Consider the following 13,786-nt stretch of genomic DNA (forward strand, 5'->3'; position numbering starts at 1 on the left):
TTGTTCTTGCTGGCTTCCAACCTTGATCCTCCTGATCTCTACCTCCTCAGTAGCTAGGGTTACAGGGGTGCCCACTGGCTCCAGTACGTCTTGACTCCTTGTTTTCTTCTCTCCTCCCTTCCCTCCTTCACGTAGGGGACGTAGGGGACCTGTCCCCCCTCTCCCCGCCATGAAAGTACACAGGTGAATGCGTTCCTTGCATAGTGCTCGGTACCTCAATTCGTCCATTTAAAAATAAGTCCTTCCCGCGGGCTGGATGGCTCAAGTGATGTAGCAAGTGTGAAGCCCTGAGTTCAAACCCCAGTGCCGCCGAAAATAAAGTAAGTGATTCACAACCCATAAAGAAAAAAAACCTTTCCCTAACAAATGGAAATGTCTCCATCCCATTGCACTCAAGGTTCCTGTAACTTAACAGGAACGAGGAGCTTACGTGGGGCAGGCCGTGTCCCGGCGAGGGGACTTGGGTCTGAATTGTGCGCACCATGGGATCCACAGTGAAATCCCCCCGTGTTAATAACGAACACTAGAAAATAAAATGAGGGGCAGGACGGGCCAGAGCAGGGCCGGTAGGCCGGTGTGTTTGGCTCGCGAGTGACTGGTGAGTCCAGCATCTGCCTCCGTCCCCTCCGCACAGTACAGGACGAGGGACGCCAGGGTTTGGACGCTCAGTGTTGCGACAGCGGCCTGGCGGGCGGAGAGGGAGGGACGAGCGGCTGGCCGCTGACGCTGCAGTCGGAAAAAGGGAAGGGACCTGGGCATGGAAACACTGTAAGGCTGCTCAGTTTTCTGTACGTTAGGAAACAGGCCTAGTAATCACTGCTCCCAAACGTCCTTTATTTACAACACACGGAGCAAGTTTCATCCGGCGTTTTTTCTTTTTCTGAACGCCTGGGGGTAGGGCAGGCCCTCTGCACCCGCTCCCAGATTACACACGGCACTCCTTCCCCACCCCCGCGCCACGGAAATTCCTAGATCTGGGCGGGCCTTTTTCTACTGAGCGCTCAATCAAGCAGCAACAGGACAAAGTGGCTGCCAGTCAGATATACCAGATACCCGGATGTGAAGCGGTGCGCGATACAAAGGCGAGTTTCCACCCTAAACTTCAACTGGTACAGTGGCCAATAGCCATTCCTCAGGCACTAAGTGACAGGAAACGTAACCAGTTACAAACTAGTTTCTGTCACGCATGTGGAAATTCGCTCGCTTAATCCAACCTACTTCTAATTGGGATTGGACAGAATTGTGAAGAGCGTCAGAGAGGTCCAATTAGGAGCGGAAGCGAGAAAAGGCACAGCCAATAGAAAGGTTCTCAGGGGGTAGGGCGGGGACCTAGGCCTTCGCCTCGGCGGCAGAGGAGACTCGGGGGCCATTTTGTGGAGAGACGAACACTGAACGGTTGTGTCCGTGTTGTCGCCCTCGAGCAACAGCTTCTCTGCGTAGAACCTGGGAGTTGGAGATTCAGGATCGAATCTCTGCTCCCTCCCCCCTCCTGGTAAGTGGAGGGTGCGGACGTAGGGGAGGTTGGGTTCCTCCGGCAGTGAGGGGGTGTGGGAAAGAAAATGAGGGAACCGTCCTCTCGGAGTAACCAGGCCTCCGTTTATTCTCTTCGCGTTGGGGATGAGGTCTGAAGCCGGAGAGTTTCACAGCCGTCGGCCTCCGCGTAGGTCTAATCTATCGTCCTCTAGGATCACGATTCGCAGGGAAGATGTTCTTTTTTTTTTTTTTTCCGCTCTCGGCGTTTAACGGCTGCTTTCCTTTCAGACGCCGGCTGAGATGTCGGAGGTGCAGGAGGAGATGTTTGCTGCCCTCGTGGAAGCTAAGGCGTTGCTGCCTTTATTACCGCTGGCTTCCGACTGGGAACCAGCGGGGGTGGGGGAGGGTCGCGGACGGGCGGCGTGCGTCCCCGGCGCGGCACATGGCACATGGCACAGGAGCACTCTAACAATAGGGCCCTCGGTTCTGGTGAATTTTGTCTGCACGCGGTGCGGTCCCAAGGAGTCATTTTCAATTCTGTCTGTAAAGGAGCTGCCGTGGTGGAATTGTATTAACAGCAACCTTTTGTCTGCAGGTCACAAATCGTTCGAAATTCTTAAGTTAGTGGAACTGTGCTTGAGGTAGGTATTCACCGTCCTTCGCAGTCGGAAACGTGCGGTCTAGGAGTGTTGGCTGCCAGAATCACATTAAGTCAACAGCGGAACTTGTAACGAATTTGACCAGTCGGTCGGGCACGTAGTTCTAGGTAGTTATTCCAGTGCTAGGTACTAAACAGACTGCTTAAAGTGTGTAGGAGAACCCAGTTGGAGAAACCTCGAGGGAACTGGACTTGGGACAATATTTATTGAACGCCTTAGGAAGATAGTCTATACTGGACTTGGGAAAAGTACTTAATTACAAGACTTGAACTTATTATTAATGTGATTTGTAAGACGACAAAATTTGAAATTAATCCCATCCATCTAAACCTTTGCAGAAATGCAGTTATATTTTAAATTGGGACTGGAGGGGTAGCACAGTGGTAGAGCCCAGGCTTAGCATGCAGGAGGCTACCTTGGGTCCAATTCCTAGCCAGAAAATAATTTTAAAAATTAGGTAAGCCTTTATCTTTAAGTAATTAATATTCACGTATCTGGGAAATTACCTTCTCGTTTTTTTTTTTAACCTGTGCATAAGGTTGGTTGAATTTATTTTTAAAAAAGCTACTAATAGAGTTTAAACCAATTGTGTTCAAAATTTATTCCTTAAACTTTAAGAAATTAAGATAGAGATCAAAATTGTTAACGCTTTTTTTGATGTTGGGGATCAAGGTCAGGGCACTATGCCTGCTGGGAACGTGATCTGCAGTTGAGTCATATCCCTAAACCCATGCTTGGTTTAGCGGTGCAGGGGACCTGTCTTACTGCCCCATACATGATAGGTAGGTGCTCCACCACTGAAGTACACTCACAGCAAACCATTTAAATTTAAACTGTAATCATCTATATTGCACTTGGGCTTAAAACCAGTTTATTGCTCTGACGAATGATCAGGGCTGAGGTAAGGCCTACCTGATTAATTAGAAAATTGTCTGTTGAAAAACATTGTTGTAAATAATGTCATATATTGATATAAAACAGGAGACTTTTCTTGCCATGGAGAAAAGTCTCAAGGGTTCCTGGGGATCAGGAATGTACCAAGGTAGAGAATTAATTCCTCTCAGTGATTCCTTGGTCACATTATAGAATATCAGACAATTCTAGATGTGTTCTCTACTTGGTAAGTGTTGGTAACATTTTCGTTTGACTGATAAGAGTTCAGGGTTTAAGGTTGACTAAGTTCCAGGTCTTTGACCTTATTTCGGATGGTCAAGCCATTCTTGGAAATGGTTGGGGTGCTTGCTCTTGAGAATTTAAACATAGCTTAGGTTTGTAATTAGATCTCTAGAGGGATTGACATAAAGTGGCATTTTCGATGGAATGGCTGTAATAAGAAATTCCAAATAGGTAGTTTTTCTTGTGTTACAGATTAATTATGGTGAACATGAGGTGTTTACTAGGGAGTGTAAAGAATCTTGGCGGAGGAGTTAGAACTGGATTTTAATCCCTTTGTTGATTGTCTCTATCAGTGTCAAGCAAAGTAATTAAAACTTGAGGGTGTCAGTTTTTTTTTAAATTTTTTTGGCGGTACTTGGGTTTGGATTCAGGGCTCTTTGCGCTTGCTAGACAGGCACTCAACACTTGAATGATGCCTCCAGCCCCAAGATACCAGTTTCATAGCCATAAAATAAGGCGGCCTATATGTTTTTAGTTAATTTTTAGTGGAACTGAGATTTGAACTCGGCTTCACAAAGCAGGCGCTCTACTGCTTAAACCACACCTCTAGTCCTAGACTACCTGTTTCAATTCCTTATTTACAACTCGACATTTGTTGTGAGAAGGCTGAAAAGTGCAGAAAGTTTTATTAAAAGCAGTTTTCTAAATCAGTAGGAAGCATTATTTGCTTATCCTAACTATGCATACTCATTCACTCTCATTGGGAATAGGGAAGATTATGGTTTTGTATCTGTTAGATTGACTAGAGAATTGCTGTGTGTACTGTAACTGCAGGTGTTAGATACTGAGAATTTTGAGTTTATAAAAGGAAAGAAAATAAGATGGTCATAGGTTTCACTTCTGATACATTTACTGTAAGAGGTTATAATGTTCTCATGTTTATTTGTATTACGACATTTGAAGCCTTGGTAATCCAAAATTGTTTGTCTCAGTGCACTGGAAAGATGAGACACTTTAAGGAATTGATTCTTAACTGGGGGGAAAGGGGGTTCCTTTTTCAAAATCTCACAGTGTTCTCAAAGAAGAGCTGACAAGAGAATTAGCAAGAGGGCTAGTTAAAACAGATGTGCCCTCCACTACCAGAGTTTCTAATGGAGCAACTCATGTGACCATAGAATTTGCATTTCTGAAATGGGTGAGGTGATGCTTGCAGTAATCCTAGCAGTGGGGAGTCTAAGGCAGGAGGGTCTCCAGTTGTAGACCAGCCTGGACCATAGAAGAACAATCTCAAAAAAGGTTTGGTTTCAAAAGAGTTTGGTTTTCATGTTATTGCTTGGTGTGACTCACTTCATTTAGAAGTTCAAATCTCATGGGGGTTAGAGGAAAACATAACAAAGTGTAGGGGTACCCCTGATTAAACAGCATTACAGTTGGTTTCCTTATTTGTTTGGTTTTCCCCTCAGTTTAGCATATCTTGGGGAAGACATCCCCACCTCTGCAAAACGGGATTGAGCTTGCATGAGCTGTATGACTTGAGCCATGCCTCCAAACATTTTTTTGATTTGTATTTTATATTTGAGATGGGGTTTCACTAACTTTGCTCAGGCTGGCCTCAAACTATTCCTCTTTCCTCCCACTCTGGAGTGTCAGGGATTTCAGGCTTGATCCACCACACATGTCTACATTTAGTGATACACAAATGCCGTTTCACATTGCTGCGTTTAGTTTTTGTCTGTGGCACACTTGTAAAAGATTTATGGCTGAGCCATAAAGCTAAATCCTGAAAGTTTGGGTACTAGGTTCAGGCCATGACTCCAAATAATGTTTTACTAAAGTTATAAAATACTGACTTGAAGGAGACAAATTTAAAATAAATGTACACTTTTTTTAATTCTACACATAACCTTTTCCCACAGTTTATTAGCATTTGTACAATTTTTTACATTAAAATACATGTCATGCCTAACTTCATCTACTTAAAAAACTTGTAGTTTAAAAACATAAAAAAATCTTAGAGTTATAGTACCTGTTCTCTTTTATTAGTATTTGGCTCAAGGAACACTTTTAAAAGCTCAATTTAAAATTTGAGTTTAGTAAAATTAGTATGAAATGTGAATGCAGTCAACTCATACTTAGGTGCACAATGAGCTAGTCTTAAGTACAATTCTTGTTTTAGCTGGTGAAACAACTGGTTTGTGTTACATATATTATTTTAGGGTCATTAGGTATCACATTCATATCCATACGTTGGAATTAGATCTATTAGATGATAAAAAGGAAGCACAGAAAAAAATTCCATAAACACCATAGTTTTTGACTTGTATTAAATATTCAAAAGCCATAATCTCCCCCCCCTTCCATCTTGTATGTTTTTTCATTCTGTCAGTGAGTGGACAGAAAGGACTCCTTATTTGAAACATCTTTCTCCCTAACTGTAGAGCCTTATCAAGGCTTGTGGTTTTGAGAATATATGAGTCCTCTCTAAGAGTGTATATATTCATGGTACACCATTCACCTTCAGTTTGTATTACTAATAGGAAAAATACATGGCTTTCCAGTTTAAAACCCATACATCTGCTTACCTTCATAATCTCAGTATTTGACATTTACTCACTTCATCTTTTATTTGTTGGCCTGTTTTTTTTCTGTATTTTCCTTGCCCAAACTGCTATTTACCAAGATGAACATTCAAATGTATACTCTTTATGGAGTCCCTTAAGGGGATAGGGACATGAATTTAGTGAGTTTTAGCCACCTATTAATATTGAAGAGTTATAAAAGAAAATCACTGGTATAAGTGATGATTCTACAAATGCTCGCCCCATCCCAGTGAAATGTTATGCTTTACCAAAATGTGTTAGATGCAATAGACAGATGTTTCTGTCTTGGGGGTTTAGGGCACAACATTTCTGAGGAACTCTGACTCAATCTGTCCCTTCTCCTTTCACAGGGCAGCAAGGCGAACCCCATCCCTACTCACTGGAGCTCAGCTTTGATTTTTAACCTCCCTTCCCACCCTCCCAGAACACACACATTCCCATTCCAAAACTGATTTTATAAAGACATTTTAAACATAATGATGCAACTTGGTGTGCACTACAGCAAATTTACAGGTGTTTTTTTTTAAATTGTTTCCAAAAAACGGGACCTGGATTTAAGGTGTAATTTTTAAAAGTTCTATTTCTATTTTTTCTGCAGCAGTTGGGTTAGAGGAGGAGGAGCCTTTTAGCCTCTCATAAACTGACCTCTCTATTTCCTCGTGTATTTTTAAGATTAATTGATGATGTGAAAAGGGCTTTGCTTGTCTGCTATTGAGAACATTACCCTTGCGGTTTTTGTGGAAACTGCTTTTGGAAAGAGAAAAAAAATGAACTTTACTGACTTGACATTTTTGCACCTCCCGTTTTTCTAATCTGGGCTATTTTTATTTTTGTTTTTTTACAGTGAGATTTTTTTGATCTTCAGCTACAGTAAGTTATTCCAATTTTTTTTTTACATTTTTCCTGACTTTCCGCTGATTTCCTTTTTATTGTTGTTACTAGTTATTATTTATTTATTATTATACTTATGATGGTGATGATTATGATGGTAATGGCACTTATGATTTTTAACCGGATTAAAATCGAGTTTTTCTGAATGTTCATAAGAATTTCTTCGGCCTCCTGATTGACTTTGGAGTTTTGCATCTTGGGAGAGAAAGTGAAGGCATTAGAATTTTTAAGTGGATTGATCACATAAACCTTTTCTCTCCCAACCCCACCCTTGCCCTCAACCCCTTCCCCCACACTGGAAATAATTTTACTGGCTGTTAAGTCTGTTACCTTATTTTTCCTGATCTTTAACTTAACTGTTTTAGAGCATCTCTGGACGTCTGTATTTTTAATTTTTTTATTTTTGTTTTTTATTTTTAATCTTTCATTTGTTAAATTTTTAAACTGTGCTGCAATAAAATGTGTGTGGTACTACTTAACACCTATGATGGTGGTGGCATTTTCCCAGAAAGCCATCTTCCTCCTGTTTCCCTTGAAATCCCATCCTGCTTGTCCTGTACACTACCCCTCACAAACCACAAGCCGCAGCAACATGGATGGCCAGCCTGGAGCAGCATCAGCCAGGATGACCTGGAGCCAGGGGGGCCTTCGGAACAGATGCACACCCTTCCTGGGTGATGGTAAGAGGTGTGAGGTCCACTTGGTTTCATTGCAAAGACTAGGAAATAGTTCAGTTGATGTGGTATAGGTCAGAGGCTCTCCAGTGTTTGGGCTAAGCCTGTTTTTGTGTGTATCTTGAGGTGTTTCCCAAGAGAGGCAACCTCAATTTGTAAAATAATGGAATGAATTTCTGATTAACTTGGACTGATTGGAGAATTTTTGATAGAACAGCTGAAATTTATTTGTACTTTGGAATGAAAACTGTTTCTTGTTTAAATGGTTAGCAACAAGACAAGAACATAACAGTCTTTTCAGAGTTATTTTAGAGTAACTTTAATGGTTTGTGACAGTAGTTTTGGATTGTATTTAATCTCGTTGAACATGAATCTTAACCACAAGAGATGTGTTACAACATTAAAATGATACCTCAGTGAAAGGTTTTTAAGAATTTGAGAAAAGGGTAGTTTCAGTTTTTAACCTCAAAGTAGGAAGATCTGTTTAATTTCTGGATCTGTATCAAGATCTTAGGATAATTGAGGCCCAGCTAGGTCCTGGAAAATCCAGTGTGTTCCTGAGGGTGGTGGCAAGGAATGAATCCTGATTATTCACAAGAGTAGTGCAGAGATTTATGAGGATGTAAATAACAAGAGTTAAGATTAGAACCCTGGCTAGGCATCGGTGGCTCATGTCTATAATCCCAGCTACTTAGGAGACAGCGATCAGGAGGATCGCTGTTGGATGCCAGCCTGGGCAAATAGTTCGAGAGACCCCCCCCCCATCTCACAAATACCAACACAAAACAGGGCTGGTGGAGTAGCACAAGTGGCAGAGCACCTGTCTAGCAAGCATAAGTTAAAATCCCAATACTGCCAAAAAGGGAAGAATTTTAATACAGTATTTTACTGAGTATAGAATTTTTTTCCCCATACTGGACTTTGAACTTTGGACTTTGTCTACCACTTCAGCCATGCCCTCAACCCTTTATTTGTGTTGTTTTTTTGGGTAGTCTCCAGGGTGTTCTAAAATCTCAATTCTCCTACCTACTACTCCCATGTAGCTGGGATTACAGGAGTGAAACACTGTATGTGGTTCTCCTTTTTTCCTGGTGGAATGGTACTAGGGCCTGGATGCTTGGTAGTGTGGCACTCTGCCACTTGAGTCATGCCTGCTAAGCCTGATTACAGAATATTTTGATGAACATTTTAGGTAGAGTTCAATATGTAAGGTAAGTAGCATGAGTCTCTCCCTCCCCTCCCCACCCCCCCCCCCCTTTTTTTTCTTTTGGTAGTACTACGGTTAGAACTCAGTCTTGTGCTTGCTAGGCAGACAGACACACTACCACTTGAGGCACTCTACCAGCCCTAGAATGACTTTTTTTTTTTTTTTTTTTTCCTCTGGCAAGAGATTCTTTATTGCCGGGTGGGAGAGGGAGAGACCAGAGAGGGGCAAGGGCTTAAATACCCCTCAGTGGGACTCAGCATGATCTGGTTGGTTAGGATCTTATGGTTCATGCTGATTGGAGGTGGGGGCAAAAGAAAGATTCAAGCTAGACTTGAGGCAGGACTGTGATCCTGGGAGGCAGGACCGTGACCCTGGAAAACAGAAGCTTAAGTGTGCAGTAAGAACTTTTTAAAGGTATATTTAGTGCTGTGGTACTAGGGTAAATCACATACCTGTCTTTTCCCATACTTAGTTTTGTTTTTGTTAGTAGTAGTGGGGTTTGAACTCAGAGCCTCACACTTGCTTGAGAGGCAGGCACTCTTACCACTTGAGCCATTCCACCAGCCCCCTACCTTTTCCAATACTTGAATCAGAAGAGTAAAGACTGGGTCAAGTGAACATCAAAGGTAGCCTCACTGAAGGAGACAGAAGAGGCCAAGTGTGGTGGCTCACGTTTGCCATCCTAGTTCCTCAGAAGGCAGGATTGAGGTTCCAGGCTAGCCCAGGCAAAAAGTTCAAGATACTTCCCATCTCATTCAATAAAAGCTGGGTAGGTGGCACTTGCTTTGTTATACCAGCTACTAGGGTAGTGTAAATAGGATCACGCATGTCCAAGCAGACTCTTCAAAAAACATAAAGCAGAAAGGGCTGGAGGTATGGCTCAAGTGGTAGAGTGCCTGCCTTAACAAGCACAGGGCCCTGAGTTCAAACTTTAGTATCTTTAAAAAGCAAAAAAGGAAACTGAATGAAAGTAAGTAAGGTCCTGAAGTTTTCTGGAACAAAAATGGCACCTTTTTTAATAGGTCAAGTGTTGATGCATTATATTGTGTGAAAGCTTTATCTTTTTGTTGCTCTGTATTGTATGGCAACTGTTCAGTTTCATTTATTTTTTAATTCTACAAGTCTTTTCGGCAGTATTGGATTTTGAACTCAGGGCCTCACACTTGGTAGGCAGGCTCTTTTACCCTAGAGCCATTCCACTAGCTCTTTTTTTGTGATGGATGTTTTCCAGGTAGGGTCTCAGGAACTGTTTGCCCAGACCGACTTTGAATTGTGATCCTCCTGATCTCTGCCTCCTGAATAACTAGGATTGTAGTAGTGAGCCACTGGTGCCCACCTTATGTTGGGTATTTTTGAGATACAGTCTGGAGAACTATTTATTTGTCCTGTCTGGCTTGGAGTTGTGAGCTTCCTGATCTCTGCCTCCTGAGTAGCTAGGCTTGAGCCACAGGCGCAAGTTTTTGTTTTTAATAAGGGTCAAGTTTTGGTTTGGGTGAGGGAGGGGAATACAAAAAAAGTATAATAGGTCTTATCTAAATAGATTTGCAGCCTGATGATGGATACAGGTGATCCAGATAATGACATGATTAGAGATAAGCACACATCCCAGAAAAACATTCAGAACTGCCTACCTAATGGACTCTTTAAGAGGTCAGGGAATGCATTTAAGAGGAAGGGAAATAAATCTTAAGATCAGATCATTAAAATTTCAATATCATGTTAAGAAGTTTGTATTTTTATTCAATAGGTAAACTATTGAAAGAGTCTAAAATACGAAGTGACAACAGATTTTTATTTTTAGAAATGTCATAGCTGTGTGGAAATGGCTTATAGGAAAATGAGACTGAAAGTAGGTGAGGAGAAAGCTGTTAATAAAATTCAAGGAATAATGATAACTTGACCTAGAAAAAGTACTGCTAAGGGGATTAGCAGTTATGGGATAAATTTAGGAGGATTTGGAGTGATATGTTATCTAAGTGGTAAAGTTGGCGTTAGTCATGGTTTCTAGCTTCTGGAATGAAGGTAGCCATTGGAGAATTTAAACAGCGAACAAATATGGATGAATTGGTGGGAAAACATAATTGCTGGTCTTTGAGGTGTTTAGTGAGCATTGAGGGTACAGATGGTTATTCATTAAACATTTTTGAGTGCTTATTCTGAAAGACATTATTAGAATTGGGCACATAGGGATGAACAATTCCATTTGGGAATGTAAATACCAGTTTTCACAAATCAATAAAGAACAGTGTGTGTGCTTTACTGGAGGGAAGATTGGAAATCACATTTAATGTCCCTAGATTGTGCATACCAGCAATCAATCCCAACACTCAGGTGTTACGAATATGAGCGAGGTTTGCAGGTTGGATGCCAGCATGGGCTATATTAATACCCAGATCTTGCCTCAAGAAATGAACAGAAACCTTGAGAATGTAAATGTGAAAGGGGTGATGCCAGTGAGGGATCAGTAAAGGAGTTAATGGTGAAGCTGTGATCTTGAATTTCATATGAAGAACAGATAATCAGTTCTTGGAGTAGGAAATAATATTGGGAGATACTTACATGTATAAGATCTAGACTCGGGCACAAGAGGTATCTATAGAAGGATTTTATCTTGTGTGTGTGAGTGGGTGGCTGATGCTGGAGATTGAACTCACAGTTGAGTAATGCCCTCCCTCTACCCCAGCCAACCTCTGAAGGATTTAGAGGTGGGAGAGATCTGATTTATTACTCCGGAAGTACCTTCTGTTTGTAATGTGGGAAATCTAGTCATGAGGAGTAAATGCAATGTCTCAGTCTCGTGAAGAGAGCTGTAGGCCAAGGGATACTTGTACTGGTTTTTCCAAATGAGTTTTCTTTTGTTAACAGGATGCAACTATAAATGGTCTGAAGCTGATAGACTGAATGATATTTCTGCAACACCCAGTTAATTGCTTTCTGATTTAGAAGGAAAAGAGTAATAATGACTTGATCCTCCAAAGTTTGGGGTTTTCAGAGTAGAGATATTGAACTGGTAAAAGTCTGTGCAAGTGTTTGAAAACCCAAAATGTAAAATACTGCCAGTACACCAAGTATTTTGGATAAGGGATAATCCCTTATCTAAATCAAACACTTGTGTCTACCACTGTTAATGCTCTTAATTTGTGGTAAATTGCTGTAATTTTGAGTAGATACTATTGATATTCTCATTTTAGCGGTGAACATTGAAGCACAGGATATAAATTGTCTCAAGTTAGATACATACCCAGTAAGTGGCCGAGCATGGATTCAACCTTGGCAATAAGACTAGATTTCATCTCTTAATGATTATCCTAAATTGTTTGGATCACCTTAATGACAGATTGAGTATTCTATAATAATATGGCTAAAGTAAAAGTACTCCTCCCCCTAAAAAAGAAGAAACCCTGTGATTTTGGATTTTTTTTTTTTTGATGGCACTGGGGTTTGAATTCAGGGCCTTACACTTGATAGGTGCTTAAGCCACTCCACTAGCCAGTGGATTCATACTATTCTTTAAGGCAGTTGCTTCTGCCATTTTCAGCTAATGAAACTCCAGTTTCCATGTCACTCAGACCAAAAAATTTGGAATTTTTTGGAAAAAAAAATTGGAATTAATAAGAAAATTCATCAAGAACCTGAATACAGCTAGTGAACCACACCCATAATCCTAGCTACTGGATGGTTGAGATTTAAAGGATCACTATTGGAGGCCAGACCAGGCAAATAGTTTGAGACCCCATCTGTACCACATAATCACTCTGCCAATCCTTCAATATGTATTTTTAAAGAGTAAGGACTTAAAAACTAATTATAAGTAGTTATACTTAAAGCTCTAAATTAGTACTATGAGGACTGAGTAAGGGATTCCTCAGTTCTGTTTTTTTTTTTTCTTTTTTTTTTGCTGACACATTCCACTGATATAGGGAATGTCTTTTTTAAAATTGTGTGTGGTGGCACACATTTGTAATCCCAGAGGCAGAGGAAGGAGGATCATGAATTTGAGGGTAGCCAATAGATTTTACCTTAAAAAAGAACCAATGTATTGGTTGGTTGGTTGAAGTTCTGGGGATTGAATCCTTTGTGATTGCTACCTACACCCCAAAATTTTACTCAAGGCTTCTGAAATTATTTTGCTGTGCTGGCCTAAAATCGTCTATCCACAATCCTGAAGTTTAAAGATACCTTTTTTTTAAAAATTGTGGTGTATGAGGGTACGTTATGACATTTAGCAAAAGTTCGTAATTTTTTTTTTTTTTTTAAGGCGGCACTGGGGTTTGAACTCAACACTTGCTAGGCAGGTGATTTTAACACTGGAGCCACTCCACTAGCCAAAAGTTCTTACACGATCAAATGTATCATTCTTGAATTCATCCCCTCTGTGGTCCTCCTTTATTCTCCTCCTCCCATAAAAATCTTAACTGGTTTTCATTGATTTAACATAGACTCATTTAGCAACAAAGTCTGACTTTGAATTACTTGGTTAAATTTAATGTGTTCATATCTACTCATGCAAGGATATTAGTATATTTGATTTAATATCAGGTTGCTTGGTAGGTGGTTTTTTTTTTTTTTTTTGGCAGTATTGGGGTTTGAACTCAAGGCCTTACACTTGCTAGGCAAGAGCTCTACAACTCTGCTAGCCCTTTTTTTGAATTTTTTTTTTTTTTTCGAGACACGGTCTCATGACAAAAAGATGGTGCTTTCTAGAAGATAATAGTGAAATGAAGGCTTAAATATAACTGCTGTCTTCTCTTGAATATGAACTCTAAATGTGGTGTCAGATGTGAAAGCTTCATAGGCGAAGTGAAACACATAGAAATACTGGTTTGCACGTTCAAGAGAAACACTGGTCTTTATTTTTCAACGCTCTGCCCCCACGCATTTATTTTATTTTATTTTATTTTTGGTGGGACTGTAGTTTGAACTCAGGGAGTCAGGCTTAGAAAGCAGGTTTTCTACTGCTCTGGCCACACCTTCAGTTCATTTTGCTCTGGTTATTTGATTGCCTTTTTTTTTTTTTTTTTTTTTGGTGGCATTGGAGTTTGAACTCAGGGCCTCACACTTGCTAGGTAGGTGCTCTTACTGCTCGAGCCACTCCGGCAGCCTTGCTCTGGTTATTTGGAGATGGGGTCTCATGAACTATTTCCCTGGGTATCCCTTGAAAGGCAA

General features: G+C 40.9%; 1 protein-coding gene across 8 annotated transcripts in view; it reads left to right on the forward strand.

The window, feature by feature from the left end:
- The first annotated feature begins 1,341 nt into the window (after positions 1 to 1,341).
- The window catches only part of Hnrnpc (heterogeneous nuclear ribonucleoprotein C), a 40,512-nt gene continuing 28,067 nt past the window's right edge, over positions 1,342 to 13,786 (forward strand). For 4 of the 8 annotated variants that reach the window (XM_020170576.2, XM_020170577.2, XM_020170580.2 and 1 more), the window contains exons 1-3: positions 1,354 to 1,492; positions 6,693 to 6,718; positions 7,248 to 7,419. In XM_020170576.2, coding sequence (XP_020026165.1) covers positions 7,417 to 7,419 — 3 coding nt within the window. In that variant the 5' untranslated portion in view covers positions 1,354 to 1,492; positions 6,693 to 6,718; positions 7,248 to 7,416. Of the gene's footprint in view, positions 1,493 to 2,068; positions 2,115 to 6,692; positions 6,719 to 7,247; positions 7,420 to 13,786 lie in introns of all 8 variants that reach the window. The other 4 variants (XM_074068418.1, XM_074068419.1, XM_020170578.2 and 1 more) reach the window with 4 other exon arrangements.

The sequence above is a fragment of the Castor canadensis genome, chromosome 3 (genome assembly GCF_047511655.1).
Source record: "Castor canadensis chromosome 3, mCasCan1.hap1v2, whole genome shotgun sequence".
Classification (NCBI taxonomy): domain Eukaryota; kingdom Metazoa; phylum Chordata; class Mammalia; order Rodentia; family Castoridae; genus Castor; species Castor canadensis.